Raw genomic sequence first — 18,786 nt, 5'->3', positions numbered from 1 at the left:
GATCATAAGATCATAACAAAAATTGTCTTTTTTTTTTCGGGGGGAGGGCTTTTTTGCCGTGTACATCTTTAACTTTTGTTTAGTTTTGTTTTTGTCTTAACTTGTATCCTGTGACAAAATTTGGCCACCGTCCCCATGGTTTGCTACTGACTACAATTCTGCTTCATTCAACAATTTGTGGGTGGTTGGCAGGTGCACTGGCGTGGTTTACTCCTTCTTGTCTATCAAACATCTATCATCCTCATCTCTCCTCTTTCTTTTTTGTATTTTTTTCTCGCGTGTAAGGGCTCTAATCTACAGCACGACCTTATTGTGTTGCAAGTGCCGTAAAAGTCTTACACACACACCCTTCCGTACCCCAGGGCAGTGTCACTCACTGAAGTGTCTTTAGGCCATTCCCAATGAGGTGATATTAACATGTTCTTGTGCACAATAGAATTGTAAATGGGCTGATTTATCAATGTCATGCTCATACTGTACCGGAACAACATAGGGGAAACTGCTTTTTTCTTTCCTCATCCTTACTATCGTCATTTTTCCTCTACTTCTTTTGTATCATGTTTGTTGCTCTCTTGTGAACTGCTGTTTCCGGGGTGCCCTGATAGTTGAAGCAGACTTTGTGCTGTTGAGGCTAGAGAGGTGAGCAGGGTTAGCCTGATTCCCTGTTTGGACTTCTCTGTTGACATCCACCCCTTGGCGCTCATATGACCTTATGCTGTTGCGAGCGCCATAAAACCTCTACTAATTGGTGAAAAATCGGTGTTTAAGAATTGTCATTCTGGAATATAGATTTCTGTTTAAATCTGCTTCTGATGATTAACCCCTTTCAGAACAAACTTATGAATTGTCTCAGTTCTGAGAAAAGTTTCATTTTATGTGCACAGGATGTGATTCATGTCGTCAATCACTACACTCATGAGCACACTATCTTCAACCCTATCCGTGACAAGAGGCCCGTAATTCCTCCTGAAATCTCGGAGAAGAAATAGTGAGTTTTTCTTTCTGTGATCTTTCTATGAAAAGTGTGGCAATAAAATTTATAAGATTTCTTCAGTTAAACTTAACTGTTTATTGGCTCTTTAGCCTAGAGATTAAGGGCTTTCTTCTTATACCAAAGTACATGTTTTAATTCTGAGATTGTGTTGGCATGTTCAGTGGGCAAAGTGTTAATTTTGCCTTTATTTTGTCATGCTCATTGTCACAGGACGGATAAGGTCTGGCATGTGATCTGCTTGATTAAGTCAATACCTTCAGGGATCCCTTGTGTGCATTGTATGTTTTTTTGAGATATGTGATCTGTTGATTGTCAAAGGAAATCAGGCCTGCCCAGGTCAGCTGCCCAAACAATTCTGCATAAATTTCTACCCTGTACTTGAAAACTCTGAAATGTGCATATAATTAATTAGTATTGTACGATACAACGTACAGCTGCTTGAAAAATCAAGGCTAGTTCTGTCTCATGAGACAATATACCATCCACTTTAAAGTCAGTTGCACACTGGTTTGGAGAGTCCACAATTGACTGACATTGAATTCTATAACAAGAATACAAGAGAAAATCTTTTACTTTTAATGAAGATGTCTAGTGCGACATTAGTCACATTTTCTTATTCTCTGGCCTTATTATGAATTTCTGCAGACATCTCAACATCTTTTTCTCAAGTTCTGATTTAATTATGAGAAGTTTTTTAACATTTTTATCTTGGTTTTATGATAACTCAGCATTTTGAAAGGCTGTCTGTTTATGTCTGTCTTTCAGTTTCTTACATTTTGATGACCATATTTTATTCATTCTGTTTTGTTTCAGTGTGGATGACATTTTGGCTGAAACATCTGGATCCTGTGACTTTTGTAACTTTAAAGAGTGAGTTGAAGTATTTCTTTTGTTTTGCTTGATATTTTCTCAACTATAAAAGATTACCTGTAGGCCTAAATCTATAAAAATGTGTGAAGGGGATGTTTTTTTAACTGATTAAAAATGAAGCAAGCATGTTTTTCTGTTTGTTTGGGGTTTATTTTTTTGGGGGGGTGGGGGGATAGGATGAATGTATAGCTTGTATCAATGTAACATTATCTGGATCCCAATGATTTTGTTGATATGGAGTTTTATATTGCAGTCCTTTATCCTTTTGAAGTATAAAATGGAAATTACTTTTAAATCAACTAGATAGGTCATCTTGATTGGGGGTTTGGCCATGAAGTCTGATGTTCAACAAGCGGATATCAACAAGAGTAAACTCCTGCCTCGACAAGATGGCCTCTGGAGCTACTTCTCCACATTAATTATGACGGACCAATGATCAGCTGTGGTGGTCGAAGTGAAGTCTCATTGAGAAAAGGATATGCCACAAATGATAGACATGGTCATCAGATGTTTTCATTGCCATCGAGGCAATGATACACTCCCTAGTTTTCCACACAAAATTATTTCAGAATATATTATTTCTGCTTGAATCGGTTTCAACTTTAACCCAGAGAAAGAAACATGGGTAATTGCAGGAAGGCAAATAGTGTTATACATACAGTCAAAATTGTCTAAGATGGTGACTCATTATCGGGGAGAAAAGTGACTGTCTAAGATGGTGACTCATTATCGGGGAGAAAAGTGACTGTCTAAGACAGGTGGGTGCCTAACACGATGTCATTATGTAAACAAAACCCACTGGGGGGAAACATGAAGTGGCTGTTTGTACAAGTTACTGTCTTATACAGGTGGCCGGTACAGATGGTTTGACTATAGTCGAGATCAAGATGGGGGGATACTGGCCAGAACTATCACAGCCATCATGCAAAAATCCAGAGACGTGTAATATGTGTACACATGTGGTGTCAGTGACCTAGTGGTTAGGCTCTGGGACTCGTAACCGTTAGATCGTAGGTTCAAATCCCCTCAGGGGCCCAATATTGTATTCTTGGAAAGGCACTAAGCAAGAAATGTACTCACTTCACTGAGGTGAGAACGGGTACCTGGCTGTAGACAGCAAAAGATCTTGTCAGTGTGTTAGTGTTTGAGCGCTTAATCAACTGCTTGCACTGTATGCGTCCTGGGAAGCCAAGAATGTTTTGGGGTGTTCTAGGGTCTGCTGGGGTAATAATGTAGTGGAAAACGCATAGAGTTTGCAGTTGAGCGGGGATATGTGCCATGCAATTGTTATATTATTATAGTTGTTGTTTTTGTTATTATTATTATTATCACACCCCACTGAAGTAATAGTTTATCTTGTTCAGGTTCACTGCTGAGCACACATTCGGCCGTGTCGAATCGAGGTACGCGTTCTCCGCCTCTAATATCTTCAAGATGAATCCACTCCATGCTCTGGTGGCATTGAAACAACATAATCCACTGGACTGGAACATGGAGAAATTCTTGGATGTGATGGGGCTCACTTTGACATGGTGGGTATGCTAACCACTCTACCATAAGCCATTTGTGGAAATAGGCATGCTTACAGAATCACTTAATAAATACAAGGACTAGCGTGTACACCCATGTGTGAGGACTTATTTGCTTGTGCCTGCATGTGTACATACAGTCGCGCGCATAAGTACACACATGAGAAATGCACCATACTGACCTTCTTAGAGACGTGGGTGGTTGGTGGATCCTCTTTTGTAGCTTGCGCCTTCTTACCTATCTAACATTTATCGTCCATATCTTTCCTTCTTCTTTTCTTCGTAAGTTACTCTCTAGTAACACCTCAAATCTCCAGCGCTTATATTACATAATTGTATTGCAAGTGCTTTAAAACTTGTGCTAAAAAAAACTAATACTTAGAGACTCACACACACTCATGTACACCCCTTTACATGCGCTCTTATAAGAGCATGCTCACACATGTACACACAATCACACACACACACACACACACACACACACACACACTCACTCACTCGCACTCACTCACATACACAGAGTGTTTGATTCCTGGAGCAGGCCATGGATGTTGTACAGTGATCTCCCACTTCACCTCTTTTGCTGCCATGGATGACCCTTGCTACTATTTGTTTCTATTAGTTTATAAAATGTTTCTTTTTTTTTTTCTTCATTACTACAAACATTTTATCGTGCTGCTCCAGGACAAGTGCTCGTTTTATCCCTGAAGGTGCAAATAGTGACTTTTCCTCTCCTGGCAATAGCATAAATCTCAGTTGTTATCCTGAGTAATGTTGATTGGTGGACACTATTGTATTTCTTTTGTCTACATCTGGTTCCAATGAAATGTAACGATTATTCTGTTGTCTTTGTGTATATATATTACTGTTGTATATGTGTATATTATGACTCAGCTTTTCCCTCAAGTCCAATATTAATTTTTTTCAGATCTAGGAAGGTAAGAAAAAACTAGTCTTTTTACTTCTATCAAATGCTGCCCCCCCCCCCCCCCCCCCCCCAGAAAAAACCCAAAAAACAAAAGCAGCAAACAAAACGTGAAACATCTCAACTTAAATGTAATAAAGAGACCCACTGAAGATTAAGTGTCCCCACAGGCTGACCAAGGCCAACAAGCACTACCCTAACGCGCTCTATCCCGCCCTCATCTGGGACGTCCTGCCCAAATGTGGAGCCAGCCAGGTCCACCCTCACATGCAAGTGATGCTTGACTCCCACAGATACCACGGTTAGTCACATGACTTTATATTGTGCCCTCATTTAGGAAGCTGCCTCCTCCACAGGGCAGTGCTACTGACTGATGTCATTCCCAAAGGGGAGAATATAAACATGTTCTTATGCACAGTAGAATTGTAAATGGGCTAATTTATCACTGTCATGCTCATACTGTGCCCGAACAACAGAGGGGGAACTGCTGCTTTTTCTTTCCTCATCCTTACTATCATCATTTTTACTCTTTTTCTTTCGTATGTTTGTCGCTCTCTTGTAAACTGCTATTTCCAGAGTGCCTTGATAATCGAAGCAGTCTTTGTGCTGTTGAGGCTAGAGAGGTGTGCAGAGTTAACCTGATTCCCCATTTGGACTTCACTGTTAACATCCACCCCTTTGTGCTCATATGACCTTATGCAGTTGCAAGCACCGTAAAACCTTTCTAAAACAAAAAAAAAGCTGCTGCATTACAAGGAATTGTTGTTGGAAGAAAGAATGTCATGAAACAGGCAGAGCTGGTAGTAACGGAGTACAGGTACTCCGGTACTTGTACTTACATTACAATTTTGGGTACTTTTACTGTACTCCGGTACATTTTTGAAACTAGTAATTTTACTGTACTCCGATACTTTTTATAAAAGTACTTTTGAGTATTTGTTAAGTATATTTTGAGTACTTTTGAAGCTTAATGAAAGGGTAAGTGCCGGCATTTCTGATCATAATTTACAGTATAAACCCCAGTGCGGTAACAGCCGATCAACCAAGTTGAGATCAAAGAACAGCCCGTCGTGTCAAAGATCAGCCACTCTTGTGAATGTGATCATAAGCGTTGTAAAACTCCATGAAACGGCACAGTGTTTGCCGCTGACGGGATCACACTGAGGTGTGAACTGACCGGTGCGTTTCTTTTCCCGAAACATCGCACTCGCATCTGAGCTCACCACCTAAACTTACATCACTCCATGGCCTACATTATCTGAAAGGCAATGATCACTCACTGGGTGGGTATGGCCTACAAGTTCGCTCCAGGCGGGATCACATCGAACTGTAAACTCTTCCCTAACCATTGAAAGCAGTTTTTCTTTATTCCCGAATTTGCGAGACGGCCTGAATTTTAATTGGTGTGGTCACAACGCAATGGTGCATAACGACAAAGGCGGGGGTACTCAATCAGAGATGGAAAGCTAAAATTGTTGGACAGGTAAAGGGGAGGGACAACTGGGATAAACGTAGATACAGATCTCAAGACTCACGATAGGCTAATGAGTGTACATGGCATGCCTCATGCCACTGTGATAGGTCATCAAGGTTGACCACTCTTTGCTCGCCATATGTCATAAACCCACCCAGGGATCATGCCAGTTCTTGGGTCACTGTACATTCTTCCTTGGCTTCGTCGGCTAAATTCCCGTATTTTCCTTGCTTCCAAGCACTGGGATCTCAGGCAGAGGCTCTTGTAGTAGAGAATCTTTGGTTACTCTACACTTACTAGATTCTAGGAAACTACATGTATTTTGGTTTGCCGTGGGCACTGTGGACTACACAGTGTGACCAAAATCTGTCTTACCACTAATCAATTGAAACTGAAACTGAGTTCTCAATGTATATGTAACAATGTTTGAGGCTACCTAAATTTCTTGTAAAAAAATTTTGGGGCTGTTTTTGCTTAAGGCTACTTTGATTCCTTGAGGATTTGTTAATGAAGAATTCAATGCCCTTTTCCATTTCTGTGCTGGCCATTTTCATCCATTTTATGTTTTCTTAAGAGCAACTTTGTATCTACATTTTCTTTGTAGAACTTTCCGACCTCTTGGACAGACTTACATTTGATCACATTATCTAGCTCAAACAAGTTCTATTCATAATATCACTTACCCACTAGTTGCGACTGTTTGTTCGGGGGTTTTTTTTTTCAATTTTACAGACCATTTCCACCTACGTTCAGTGCGTACATTGTATATTCAAATGCTTTGTATACTGTTTACATTTTTAGTAATAAATGGTCTAATTTGCCAAATATACTGGATATGTTATTCAATATAATGTTTTGCATTAGCACTGAAGTGTCTTAGCTTATTAGCAGAAAGTACCCAAAATGTACTCATAAGTACTTTTTTAAAAAGTACTTGTACTCAAGTACATTTTACAGGAAAGTACTTTTACTGTACTTAAGTACATTTTTTAGATTGTACTTAAATTTGTACTTAAGTACTTTTTAAAAAGTACTGTAGGCTACTTTAACAGCTCTGGAAACAGGGATGCCATTTTTCCCCTATTTTCCATTACATTCACAGAAAGTAGGTTAGAAGAGCAGTTATTGTTCTCAGCATTTGTTTTCTGTTTGACCTCATATTAGTTGTGTCTATAGCTTGTCTTTTTATTTGCAAATGCAACTTCGTAAATTTTCAGTTATTTTTACAAGATCCCAATGGCATCCCTGATGTAACAAAATTGTTAATATCTTGGCTTTAGACTTCCTGCCTGTACCACACAGCTTGAAAGTTCAACTGTTTGCTAAATGAATCACGTCATCTTGCATTCTTTGAGAGAAGCATATTATATTGCATCTGTTTTTTCCCAAAGAGGTTGCATCATAACATTGTCTTATCTCCACGATCACATCTGTTTGTTTGTTTCTAGTTGTGAGGTGTATACAATTTAGACAAAAGACTCTCACCAGGGGGAGTTATCAGGCTTTTTCTGAAGAGCTTTGTTTAGAATAACAATTATTATTTGCCTTCGAAGAAAAGAAAACAGAGAAATCCATCAGTTCTTTTCTAAAAATAGTTTTCTTTCAAATAAAATAATTAGATAAAATCTTTTAAGCAGCATTTAGAAACTGAATAAGTCCCACTTGTTTTCTACAGATGGTTTTTGTCTGTGGCAAGTCCCATATCTTTTTTTCCCCCCATTAATGTAGCTCCTTTCTTTTAGCTGTGTTGACTTACATGAAGTTATGAATTTACACTTAAAATTTAAAAGAAATAAAGAAAAAGGTGAATTTAAATTGGGGGAGGGGGGGGGGAGTAAGAGAAGAAGGTGAATAAAAGAAGTATGCTTTCATTTTGGAAATATCTATGTTTTACAACAGTGTTGCCAAGCACTGTGATAAAATTGGAGCCCTTCAATTTTAAAAAGAAAATTTTTATTGTAGAAGAACCCTGATTATCAAATTTGCATAAAATCTTTTTTTTTTCTGGAATTCCGTTTCTATTGGTTTTTCGCAACTTATCATAAATGACGTGAACATCCACGGGTTTATTTTGAGTTTATTTGTAATATTTGCATGACTTATGTCGCAACAACACACATTTTTATTGGTGCAAATTGTTTATTTGCCACAACTGATTTGTAATGTAATCTGAATCTTCTTGGGTTCTGGAGACTACAATCTTTTTTCCCAAACCCTGATTTTTAGGGAGGATTCTGGGGAAATCTCCTATTTTAGCCCATCCATGGGTTGACAGGTTTGTTTGTCATGTTAAGGAAGCTGTTGAAAATTGTATTGTTTATCTCTGCATTTTGGAGCAAAACAGTTGCCCCTGTCCAAGACGATGACCACCGTTGTTGCGGAGAAAAGTTGTCCTCTTGAACAGGTGGTCCTCTTGGACAGTGTCATTAAAATATGTGAGGCAGCGTGGTGGAATCAGGCTCTAGTAAAACAAATCAAAGTAAAGAAACTTGCATTTTTCCGCAGCTTGGTGAATTTTTATCAAATTTTTTTTTTTCGCTCAACACCTTTCATGCCCAATAAAGAACCCAATTCTGTGTGAAATTTTCTTTAAAAACGTTGATTAAAAAAATGTAAAATTTCAATTACCACGGACTCTTAAGCTACGGAAATAACTAATCTTTGGCGGCCATTTTCTCACTTATTTTACCTAGGAAAACAGGTGACCCCCTCCTCCTTCTTTCGCAAATATCTCGACTTGTATTCAAGATAAATGGATCTTTTTTTCATCAAAATAAAGACAAGTAAACAAGCTTTAAGATGAAACCAATAACTCTACATGTCCAAAAATTGACGAGAGCCTGATTCCACCACGCTGCCTCACATATGGAAAAAAATACAAGGGACAAAGTGGGAAGTGATCATTTCTACAGGTGATAGTCTTGGACAGTTGGTTGTTAAAGCAGGGCACCACTTGTACATCCTACTTCTTTTCTCTCCCTCTATTGTCTCTGTTTATCTGTCTTGCTTCTTTCCTGCACCGATAGACAGTTATTTTGTCGAAATGCTTCTTTTAAATCAAATTCAACAGACTGTATTCGAAGGATCTGGTAATGTTTTTATCCATCAGGTGAAGTGGAGGTGTGGCGAGACGGAGCCCAGGACTACAACGATGAATTCAACAGCAACTATTTCTCCGACCTGGTCACCATGTACTCTGTGCTTAACCTGACTGCCACTTACGGTGACGCTGTGGCCTTTGCTAGCCTGGTGAGTTGAAGCTAGTCTCCGTACTCAACAGGTCAGGGAGACAGAGAGTGAAAGATCTTGTCAGTTTGTATTGGAGCGTGTGCAACCGGCAGGTTGCACTGTATGCTTCCCAGGAAGCTGAGAATGTTTATGAGTGTTCTACAGTCTGCTGGGGTAATAATGGTTGTAAAGCATATAGAGCATGCTGTTGATTGTGGCTATGTTCTATGTAAATATGCAATTATTATTATTATTACTATTATTAGGGCCTGTCATTATTAATATTATTATCATAATTGATTTCAATTGATTTAATCATAATCTTACGAAGACATTGTAGATTTCATTCAATCTATTCAATTCTAATTTTTAAGACACTGAGCTGGCTGTTGAAAGTTAGCAAGTTAAATTCCCAGCAGCAAGTTTGACTTTGTAAGCTTAGCTTTGGAAGACTCATAATGTGGGAATGTGAAAGGATGTGCCTATTGGTTTGCAACGGAACTTGAGATGATCTGTTGCATAAACTGACCGGTCAAGAAGAAGCAAAAAAATGTGCAATGAAGTGAATGTGGGAATGCAATAAAATATCTGACCTTTTTATAAGACAAATTACAACATTCAATAAGAAATCTGTGATGCATTTTAAGTCTTTGTTCAAGCAACACAAAAGAAAGAGGAGAACCCATAAGAAACATGATAGATACATTTTTCACCCTTTTTAACTCTTTATCTGTGGCAAGCCGCTCCCAGCGGCTCGCGGCCGGAACCACTGTGCCGATGAGCCGTCACGGCTCGGGCACATTCCTTTACGGTGACTTCGACATCAAGTTACCTTTCAGCAGTTGCCTAAAACAGGTCTCTTATGCAGGAAGTTCATTCATAAGATGAAAAACTATCTAAAAAGGTTTGCTAGTTTCGATTTAATGACCCATTTATTGACATTTTTGTCATTTTTAGATTTAGCACCAAAAAAGGGCCCCGATGTAGTGGATTTACCTCTTTCGGATATATATAGAGTTAAAAAACATATGGCTTTAGTCTGTACAAAGCTATAGAAATTGTGCAAAATCACATTATTTACCCTGAAAGATGAAGGGGAAATTTCGCAATGACCATGTACAAATTTTCTCAAATGAATTCAGTTTTGAAATGGCTTTCATCCATTTTTTCCTCCTTTCTCCTAGGTTCCGAGGAAGGATCACGAAGTGGTGATAATGGCAGAGAAGCCATCTGAAGACTTTTACAAGTTACTGTACTTTGTGCTTAGAGGTAAATCGCTGTGTTGAAAATGACCACCAGTTTTTATTGTCTTTCTTCATTACCACATAGAAATTTAAATCGAGCTAGCGTTGTTGCGTTTTTGTCATGGACTGAGCCCATTAAACATTCGATTTTGAAGCAATATCACGGATATTGTTCAACTTTATTTGTGTGCCCGATCAGCTGAGTTCACTTATCAATCAACAACTTTAGCACCCCAGAGGTACTCTTTAATTATTTTTTTTTTGTTCCCGTGTACTGATTTGGTGCCAATATTTTTAAGTTATGGGAAAATTGTGTCAACATGGTAGTAATTGTTATGTTTGAAGGAAAAAAACAAAACAGGAAATACATAAGATCTGTTTTCACACTGGGTTCTCCCATGAGTGGCTATAGCAATTTTGTGTTATCAAGCGGAGGTGAGTCAACTGTTTCGTCTTCAGAGACACTGTTTGAGTCAGTCTGTCAAAGCGTATCTTGGTTAACAATATTTATATCATCTACAATGTGGATGTCTATTTCATCTTTTCAGTCTTCTTGTCACATTTCAAAGGGAAAATGCTGTATATTTGTATCAGAATCATGTACAGTAGTTGTTAGTGCAACCATGTTTTCATTTTGTTGACAAAAAAGAAACAACTAAATGTCGAAAATTAGACCTGGGGTCATTCAGAAATGGATTATGTTCACAAGCTGTGTGAAAAATGAAAGTGGAACTCTCTAGGAATAACTTTCAGTGTTATTTTCCCACTTTAACCACATCAGTGTTTCTCAAAACTAGACTACCAGTTTGATAAGTGGGAGCACAGCGTATGCTATGTTTGTCACCCTGGGACAAGCTGTGTCAGCTCAGCAAATGCTGTCTTGTCTTCACCACCAAAAGAGTTATAGCCTTAACAAACATGTAGGTCTGCTTTGAGAAGGCATACTGCCGGAGCTAGTCAGCACTTTAAATGTTTGGGGTTTTTTGTTTTTTGTTGGGTTTTTGTTTCTTTTTTGAAGGGGTTGGGTTTTTGTTTGGGGTTTTTTCTTTCTTTTTTTTTTGGGGGGGGGGTGGGGTGGTACTCAAAGACTTGTGGTATCATCATTACAACTTTCAGCTGAATAAAAGTATTGAAAACAATGAGTATGCAAATTTGATCAAAATTATTTCGTGATTTCTAGGCTGGTCAGTGCATCTTCCATCTGATTTTTCCAACCATCACATAAATATTGGCAAGCATCTACACAGAGCCTCTCATACATTTGCATTCGTTTTTACACTTTCAAGCACTTGTTTTTAATAAAGTTTTCTTTTATGAGCACTTTGTGTTTTGTTTTTCAGCTTTCATCGATGACCTGGGGAAAATGTGCTACTCTATGGGCATGGGATTACCACCTTTTGTGAGTTTTCTTTTGATATATTGTAGTTTAGTTGATTAAGTCCATGGCAATGAGGCAACCATAGATTTATTTTAGATACATATGTTGTGTGTGCTTTCGCATGTTTATGCAGACCTACATCCTTGCATGAACATCCATACACTTGTGTGCACTTACTCTTACTCTACTGGTACTGTGGCTGCATGTGATACTGTGTGATAAAAAATATTTTGACATCCGTATTTAATAACTATATGTGAGACGTGCTGACAAAATGAGTTACTTCTCACAATCCACAAATGGAGATATTGGCAAAAAATCGACACTAGGGTCACATTTGTAGATTTTCCATTGATGTCACATTCATTAAGTATAACATGCCTTATATTATTTCATATTTATAAATTGTAAAAACTTCACCTATAAGCGTGATGTAGCGATTTCCATTGAGCTCGAATCCGAGAAGTAACTCATTTCGTCAGCACCATTCACATATATCATTGTTGCAGTTCATTATCCGTGTATGGAACAAAAAAATTTAACTCCCATCTTAAGGCATTTGACTTAAAAACCAGCTCTTACAGTTTTCTTTGCATCAATATTTCATGACAGCTTAAATATAAATCGTAAAAAATCAAGACGCTAAAACTCATATTAGACTAACAAAAAATGTTGTTCACATTTTCTCAAAAGTATCTGAATGCTCCATACGTGGACAGCCAAATGCACCGATGATATGATAGTAGTAGTGATGAATCGCATTTGTTTAGGGTATTTTTCACGGGGAGAATGATGAAATAACAGATTTACTTGTTCATAAAAGCAAGAAAAGGACCAAAAACTTTTTATGTAAAGTCAGTCAGTACTAACCCAATCAAACATGCATGTTATAATTATTTATTGTATTATGCAGTCTTGGTGTTGCCAACAACTCAATACCTAGAAATGATGGGACTTGCTCTGCTGACCCCCCAAAAAAATGTTTGATATTAATAAAATAAACTTGCAGTTCTCAAGGAAACTTTACACTTTGTTTTCAACACTTGCTTCAATATTAGTGCACTCTCTCTCATTTTGTTGATGTGAAATGTTTTTGACAAGAGGTCTTTTTTTCCCCCAGGATACCTCTAAGGGCAGATTACCAGCATATGCTCGTGTCATTACTCGAGGAGCAGTCACAGAGATAAGGACAGACATAAGCAGCTTTGAGCTTTTTTTGGTAAGTTATTCCTCTTGAGAAAATTTACTGGCATCTGCGGTGTGGTCGTTAAGCACTTCTCTGTTGCACGCAGGAGATCTAAGTTCAATTCATGGGGAGAATTTTTAATCGAATATATATTGGTCTTTCCGCTAGGATGTTGTATCCCTTTCAGGTCGGGTTGGTCCTGACAAGCAGGGTCAAAGCCCAACTCCTAAATTATTTAAATTCAGTATGAAACAAGTTTATTTTAAAAAAGGGAGAGAAAAATCAGGGGAAACTTTTACATAGGTGACTACTGCCAAACAAGCTTGAACGGGACCCAGCCTGCATCAAGGTGCCCTATGATTACATGTTAGTGTTTGCAACTGTTCTTATTTCCTGTTATTATTATATATCTTGTTGTCATTATATGATAAACTCTCTCATCGGCTTCTTTAAGGTTCTTTTTTTTTTTTTTTTTGGTCTTTTGATAATGAATTGTGTTCTTCTGTTCTTTCAGCTGTTCATTTAATTGTTTGCTTTTAATCTCTTTTGTATTCAATTTCCATTTCTCTTTTTGAAACATTTGCTTATATCACACCATATAGAAAACAAGATAAATTCTGTGTAAAGAAACTGACTTATTTAAGATAAATTGACAGCTATCTCGATTGTGGTGTAACAGTGGTAATATGTCTTTTTATTTTTTTCTCTGTTTCAGGCATCAAATGTGAACATTGACCCCTACAAAACCATCCAGTTTGTAAGGAACTCAATAGATAAAAGGAAGTAAAGATTTATAAGTTGTTCTTGGCTACTGTTGTCCAGAATTGAATGTAGAAAAGAAAAATGTTAGTATCCAGTGGCCAAAGAGACGGATAGATTGACATCAACTCTGCACTAGAAGTTGTTGTGCATACATTTGTTTGGCTTCACTCGAAATATAAGTTGAAAAAAAAATGATAATGATATTAAAGGAATTGGCAGTGATTCAAGATAAAACTCATGAAAATATCACTTCTGTCTCCAGTGTCTACTTGACATAAAAGAAGAGTTTGTTGTTCATATGATATTATCAGCTGAGATCTCTCATGAGAAGTTTTCCAAAATCATGACACATGAGTTTAACAATATAAAGTATCACATGCTTCACTTCAAGCCATAGAAACTGGGCCGTGTGACCCTTATTGGCCTCAATAAGACATTACTTTTTTTTTAAATCATGTAGACAGGAGAAATACTGATTCGTCTACCTAAGCTGATTCCCTGATGCGTTTTTCTCCTTTTGTCAAAACTCTAATTTGAATGAATTGTTAATGGTCATGGCTTGTCCACCATATTGACATATATGTGTTTTTTACATCCAGTACCGTTTGATTGACTGGTTCACTTAGACTTTGCACTCACATCTCTGTTGTTTACATATTTTGTGAGCATCATATCAGTCCTTGCACATATGACCTGGCGACTCCAGCCAGCCGTGCCATTTTTCCCAATGACATACATGGTCTTACAAGCGGTAAAAATGAGGCTTTTGTACCTGAGAGCTTACTAATGGAACAAAATTTCTTTTGAAAGTGAAATTTTGATTGAGATTATATCAACTACTAAGTGTTAGACTCTGCCATGCACCATTCTGAAAAGTGATGTATTACGCAGTCTTACACTGAGCAGTCAATATGTTGTTTTTATTTGCTCACTGTTATAAAGCATAGTTAAATTTTTATCTGAAAATCTTTCCACCGTTAAAAATTCAGCATTGACTCACTCTCACAGACTTGCATCCTGAAGTTTTGCTTTGCTAATTGTTTTAGAAGGGTTCTGTCTCACTGTGACTGATGGGACTCATGTAATATTTTGCAAACACTCATTTTACTTCTTATTACTCTGTTAACTTTTCAATGCTGTCAGTTACTGTTATCATGAGCTTTTTCACTATTGGGTGCTTAATGCATCCAGTACTCTTGTCTTCCTGTGAATCCATGAATGCCCAACTTGTTTTTGCTTATGGAGTGATAGCCTTTCCTGAGGTTTGTGTCACAGTCCATGACATTGGTCAACTGCATTTATTTTTAAAATTTGAGATTTTATAAGTGATGAGTTTGTACTACATATTGTGTCTGTGTGTTTGCATTCTTGAATGATGTGTGTTTGCATGCATGGTATTGCTGAAGTTAAAAGCATTACCTATATAATATATAGTGTAAATGTAATGCTGGAAGAGAACGTCCTAATCAGCAGCCAAAACCCATGTGGTGAAACTTTTAGAAATGAGAAATGGTAATTATACTTATACATACAAAACATGCAAGTGTGTGTGTTGTGCGTGCGTGTGTACATGGGGTTTTTTTTTAGACCATAATGTGTCAACTTACAGTGAAAAATGAGGAATTACATACTTACTGTTTCAGCAGTAAGTGACACTTATTCATTTTTTTACATTTCTGTATTGGTTGTTTGGGTAAAGAGACAAAAGATTTCTGAAACAAAATCCATTTTATCATATTTCTCGTCTTCTTTTCATATTGTGGATTTTTCTTTTATTAGAACAACTGATTTCTGCTTATTACATGTGTGTGTGTGTATATCTATCTATCTATCTATCTATCTATCTATCTATCTATCTATCTATCTATGTATATGTATATATATATAGAGAGAGAGAGATAGATAGATATAGATATATATACTCACAGAAATAAAAACTATTATAAATACACTATTTAAAGCACCTCAGACACGAGATAGCTACCATGAGCTGTCCCGCCAAGAACAAGTGATTATCTTCCTACTAAGAACACAACACACAAGACTGAGACAACATATGTACAGATGTTTTAAACTAGTACAATCACCAAAATGCCAGTGTAGAGAGGCAGACCAAACTGTTGAACACATCCTTCAGCACTGCAAGACACTCAGGGCTCTGAGACAGGAAATGTGGCAAACCCCACTGACACTACTAGAAAAGCTATATGGGCCGACAGATGAACTGAGCTGGACGGCCCAATTTATGACAGATACCAGACTTCAAGTGTGCGATCGAGAAGAAGAAGAATCACTGTGGCTTAATTTTCAGTTTTTCATTAGTTTCGTTTAGATCTAATCTTGGGAAAGTCTGTCTTCTAAGACACCATTGTAAGCAAGTGAGGCTTCCGTTCACAAGTAGTGCGCACTGATTCCACACCCTTTGAAATTTTGGAGTGTACAACCACGAAAGCGGGATAGAGGATTAAATCTAAATTTCTCTTTCAGTTTCAGGTGATACTTCTCCCTTTCAATTGATCATTTGGAGATTTTTCTCATGCATGAAAATGACTTGACAATCAATTGAGTCTGTTCATTGAACGAGTCTAGTACATTATAAGTTGTTGACTTCAGTTTCGGATGAAAATGTGAGCACATTGCAATGTCACTGGATTCTCTCTGTTTTATATTTTTGCAAAGCGGTCACTGAAGACTACTTCTTTTTCCCCCTCCATGTTTTGTTAACTGTATAGTTCATGAATTCATATCCTACCAATCCCAATGTGTCATAATGTCAGTTGCATATCTGGTATATTTAGTCTTTATCATTTTGAATTTTTCAAATGTAGAGTATATTTATATATAATTATATTCACTGCCTTGTGATTTATATTTATGGTCAATAAATAATCCTGTTCAGGTTGGGGGGGATAGAGGAGGGGTTTGGGGGGATGTTCTCCTGTGTTCTTCATGGATAGTTTTTTTTTTTCACACAAAATTATTGATACTATTGTACATCTGTTCAAGTCTTATTGTTAGTTCAAATTTTTAGGAAATGAAGAGATGGGAGGGAAGCTTTGGTTTGGAATACAGCAGGTCTGTTTCTGCTCTTTTCAGGTCGTAATGATGGGGGAAGGGAAGGATAGGGTTGGCTGCTCAATTTTTGGATTTGCTAGCTGTACAGAATTGTTGTGTTTCTTGATTAATTTGGGGACCGCACTTCATGGGTTCACATTCCAGCTTCATTTGTAGGCTATTTTTTATGCTTGGATTATTATTTATTCTGTAAAATTTTACTAATCTGAGCCGTGGACAAAGGATGAGGTTGATTTTGGGTACATCTTTCTGTTTTTTCTACAGTTCATAGAATTCTCTGTCCCTGGGCCTGTGTGTCTCTCTGTCTCTCTGTGTCTCTGTCTCTGTCTCTGTCTCTGTCTCTCTCTCTCTCTCTCTCTCTCTCTCTCTCTCTCTCTCTCTCTCTCTCTCCTTCCCTTTCTCTCTCTCTCCCTCCTTCCCTCCCTCACTCCCTCCCTCTTTCCCTCCTTCCCTCTCTCCCTAGCTCCCATTCTTCCACCCTCATCTAGCTTCTGCTTCCTCTCTATGATTATCAACATTGCGCTGCTGTGCTTGTCTGTGTTACAAAACGTCTGGAATAAATGGTGAGGCTCGACACCTTATGTGCTAAAGGTGTGAGATTAATTACCTTGTTGGGGTTTTTTTAGCACCTGTCTTTCTGCTGGGTAGTATTCTATCTGGGATTGGCCCTTACATGCAGATTCTATGCAGTCCGCCTCTTAAATGGTCTAAATAATATCAATGGGATCTTGAAATATTTACGACAAAATTTTTATAGAGGTGACTTTACTGCATGGTATTTTTAAATTTTTTTTCATTTGAGCAATGTTGTTTTGCTGTGTACTTTATGTTTATGTATATTTACTGCCATACGTGAACATTCAGAGTTTCTGCCTTTTACATGTACTGACAATCTCCCACAGTTACATTGATGACAGTGATGTTAATTTCTATAGTAGAGATCTTGTATTGTCACAGTGGCCATGCAGATGTCACGACCTTTCATCTCCTGACAGAAACTGTTAATGAAAGGAGCTGGAATTTTACAAATGTATGTACAATTTTACATTCACCTAGCCATATGATGTAGCTACAAGCTCATACGTGTATTGGGCACAACTCTCTGATGATAAGCATAATCCAAGTACATGATGGCTCGGGGTTGGGAGGGGCCTTTGTTTATTGTTTCTACCTTTCTTATGGACCCATTACTTTTTGTGTCTTCTCTCTACACACACGATTTGTTCCTCACAACAAAGGAAAAACCAAACCATATTTGGCATGTATAGAGAATCACAGTTGGACATGTTCTTTCTTTGAAAATTTTATTTATAACGTGAGAAACAATGAAGGACCAATTGTCCTTTTTCTCTCTGGTCTTTTTTTTTTAATATACCCATGTATGTTTTTACTGAAATAAATTTCAAAATGTTCAAAATTGTTGTTGGTTAATATATTTTTTTTTTTTGGCCAGAGCGTATTGATTCTCTCCCTCTTGGTTGGACATAGGGAGGGAACTTTTCAGTTTTTGTGTGTGTATATTATGTGTATCTGTTAGTGTTTGAAAGGGGGTGGGGGCGGATAGGGAAACTTTTCTCCTCTCCTTCTGATTTGTTTTTTCTGTCCTAGTGAGTAGACGGTTTTTAGTACCATTTCTATCTCAACTGTCTTTTTTTTTCATTCACTAAATGACTGTTACTGTGTCAATGTGCTTCTCTTCCCTCAAACTTGCTCAATCAATGAGCCTGCCATCTTCATTCTATTCCACAAGATGAGACTGCCATCAATGAATTTGTACACAATGTACCGTGGGAAATTTGAGGGCGCCGCTGGTTGTTCCTACTTCTTTACTTTCGCTGTGTTGTTTTTGTCTGTACCCCCCGAGGCGGTGCCACTGACTAGTGTCTTCAGGCCATTCCCAAAGGGGGGACATTTCTCGTTCCAGCACAGTAGAATTGTAAATGGGCTGATTCATCATGTCACGCTCATAACTGTGCCTGATCTGCAACAGGGAACTGCTGCTTTTTCTTTCCTTATCCTTACTATTGTACTATTGTCATTTTCCTCTACTTCTTTTTTTATATTTATCACTCTTGTGACCCGCTATTTCCGGGGTGCCTTGATAGTCGAAGCAGACCTTGT

The 18,786-nt window shown here is 37.8% G+C and overlaps 1 protein-coding gene across 1 annotated transcript in view; it reads left to right on the top strand.

Moving 5' to 3' along the window:
- LOC101853305 overlaps positions 1-13,782 on the top strand; it is a 25,908-nt gene extending 12,126 nt beyond the window's left edge. The window contains exons 5-13 of the mRNA XM_005095683.3: positions 885-988; positions 1,808-1,864; positions 3,229-3,396; positions 4,489-4,619; positions 8,902-9,041; positions 10,205-10,289; positions 11,605-11,663; positions 12,763-12,861; positions 13,544-13,782. Coding sequence (XP_005095740.1) covers positions 885-988; positions 1,808-1,864; positions 3,229-3,396; positions 4,489-4,619; positions 8,902-9,041; positions 10,205-10,289; positions 11,605-11,663; positions 12,763-12,861; positions 13,544-13,615 — 915 coding nt within the window. The 3' untranslated portion in view covers positions 13,616-13,782. The remainder of the gene's footprint in view (positions 1-884; positions 989-1,807; positions 1,865-3,228; positions 3,397-4,488; positions 4,620-8,901; positions 9,042-10,204; positions 10,290-11,604; positions 11,664-12,762; positions 12,862-13,543) is intronic.
- Positions 13,783-18,786: the final 5,004 nt, after the last annotated feature.

The sequence above is a fragment of the Aplysia californica genome, unplaced genomic scaffold (assembly GCF_000002075.1).
Source record: "Aplysia californica isolate F4 #8 unplaced genomic scaffold, AplCal3.0 scaffold00111, whole genome shotgun sequence".
NCBI lineage: Eukaryota > Metazoa > Mollusca > Gastropoda > Aplysiida > Aplysiidae > Aplysia > Aplysia californica.
This window is presented reverse-complemented; position numbering and strand designations above follow the sequence as displayed.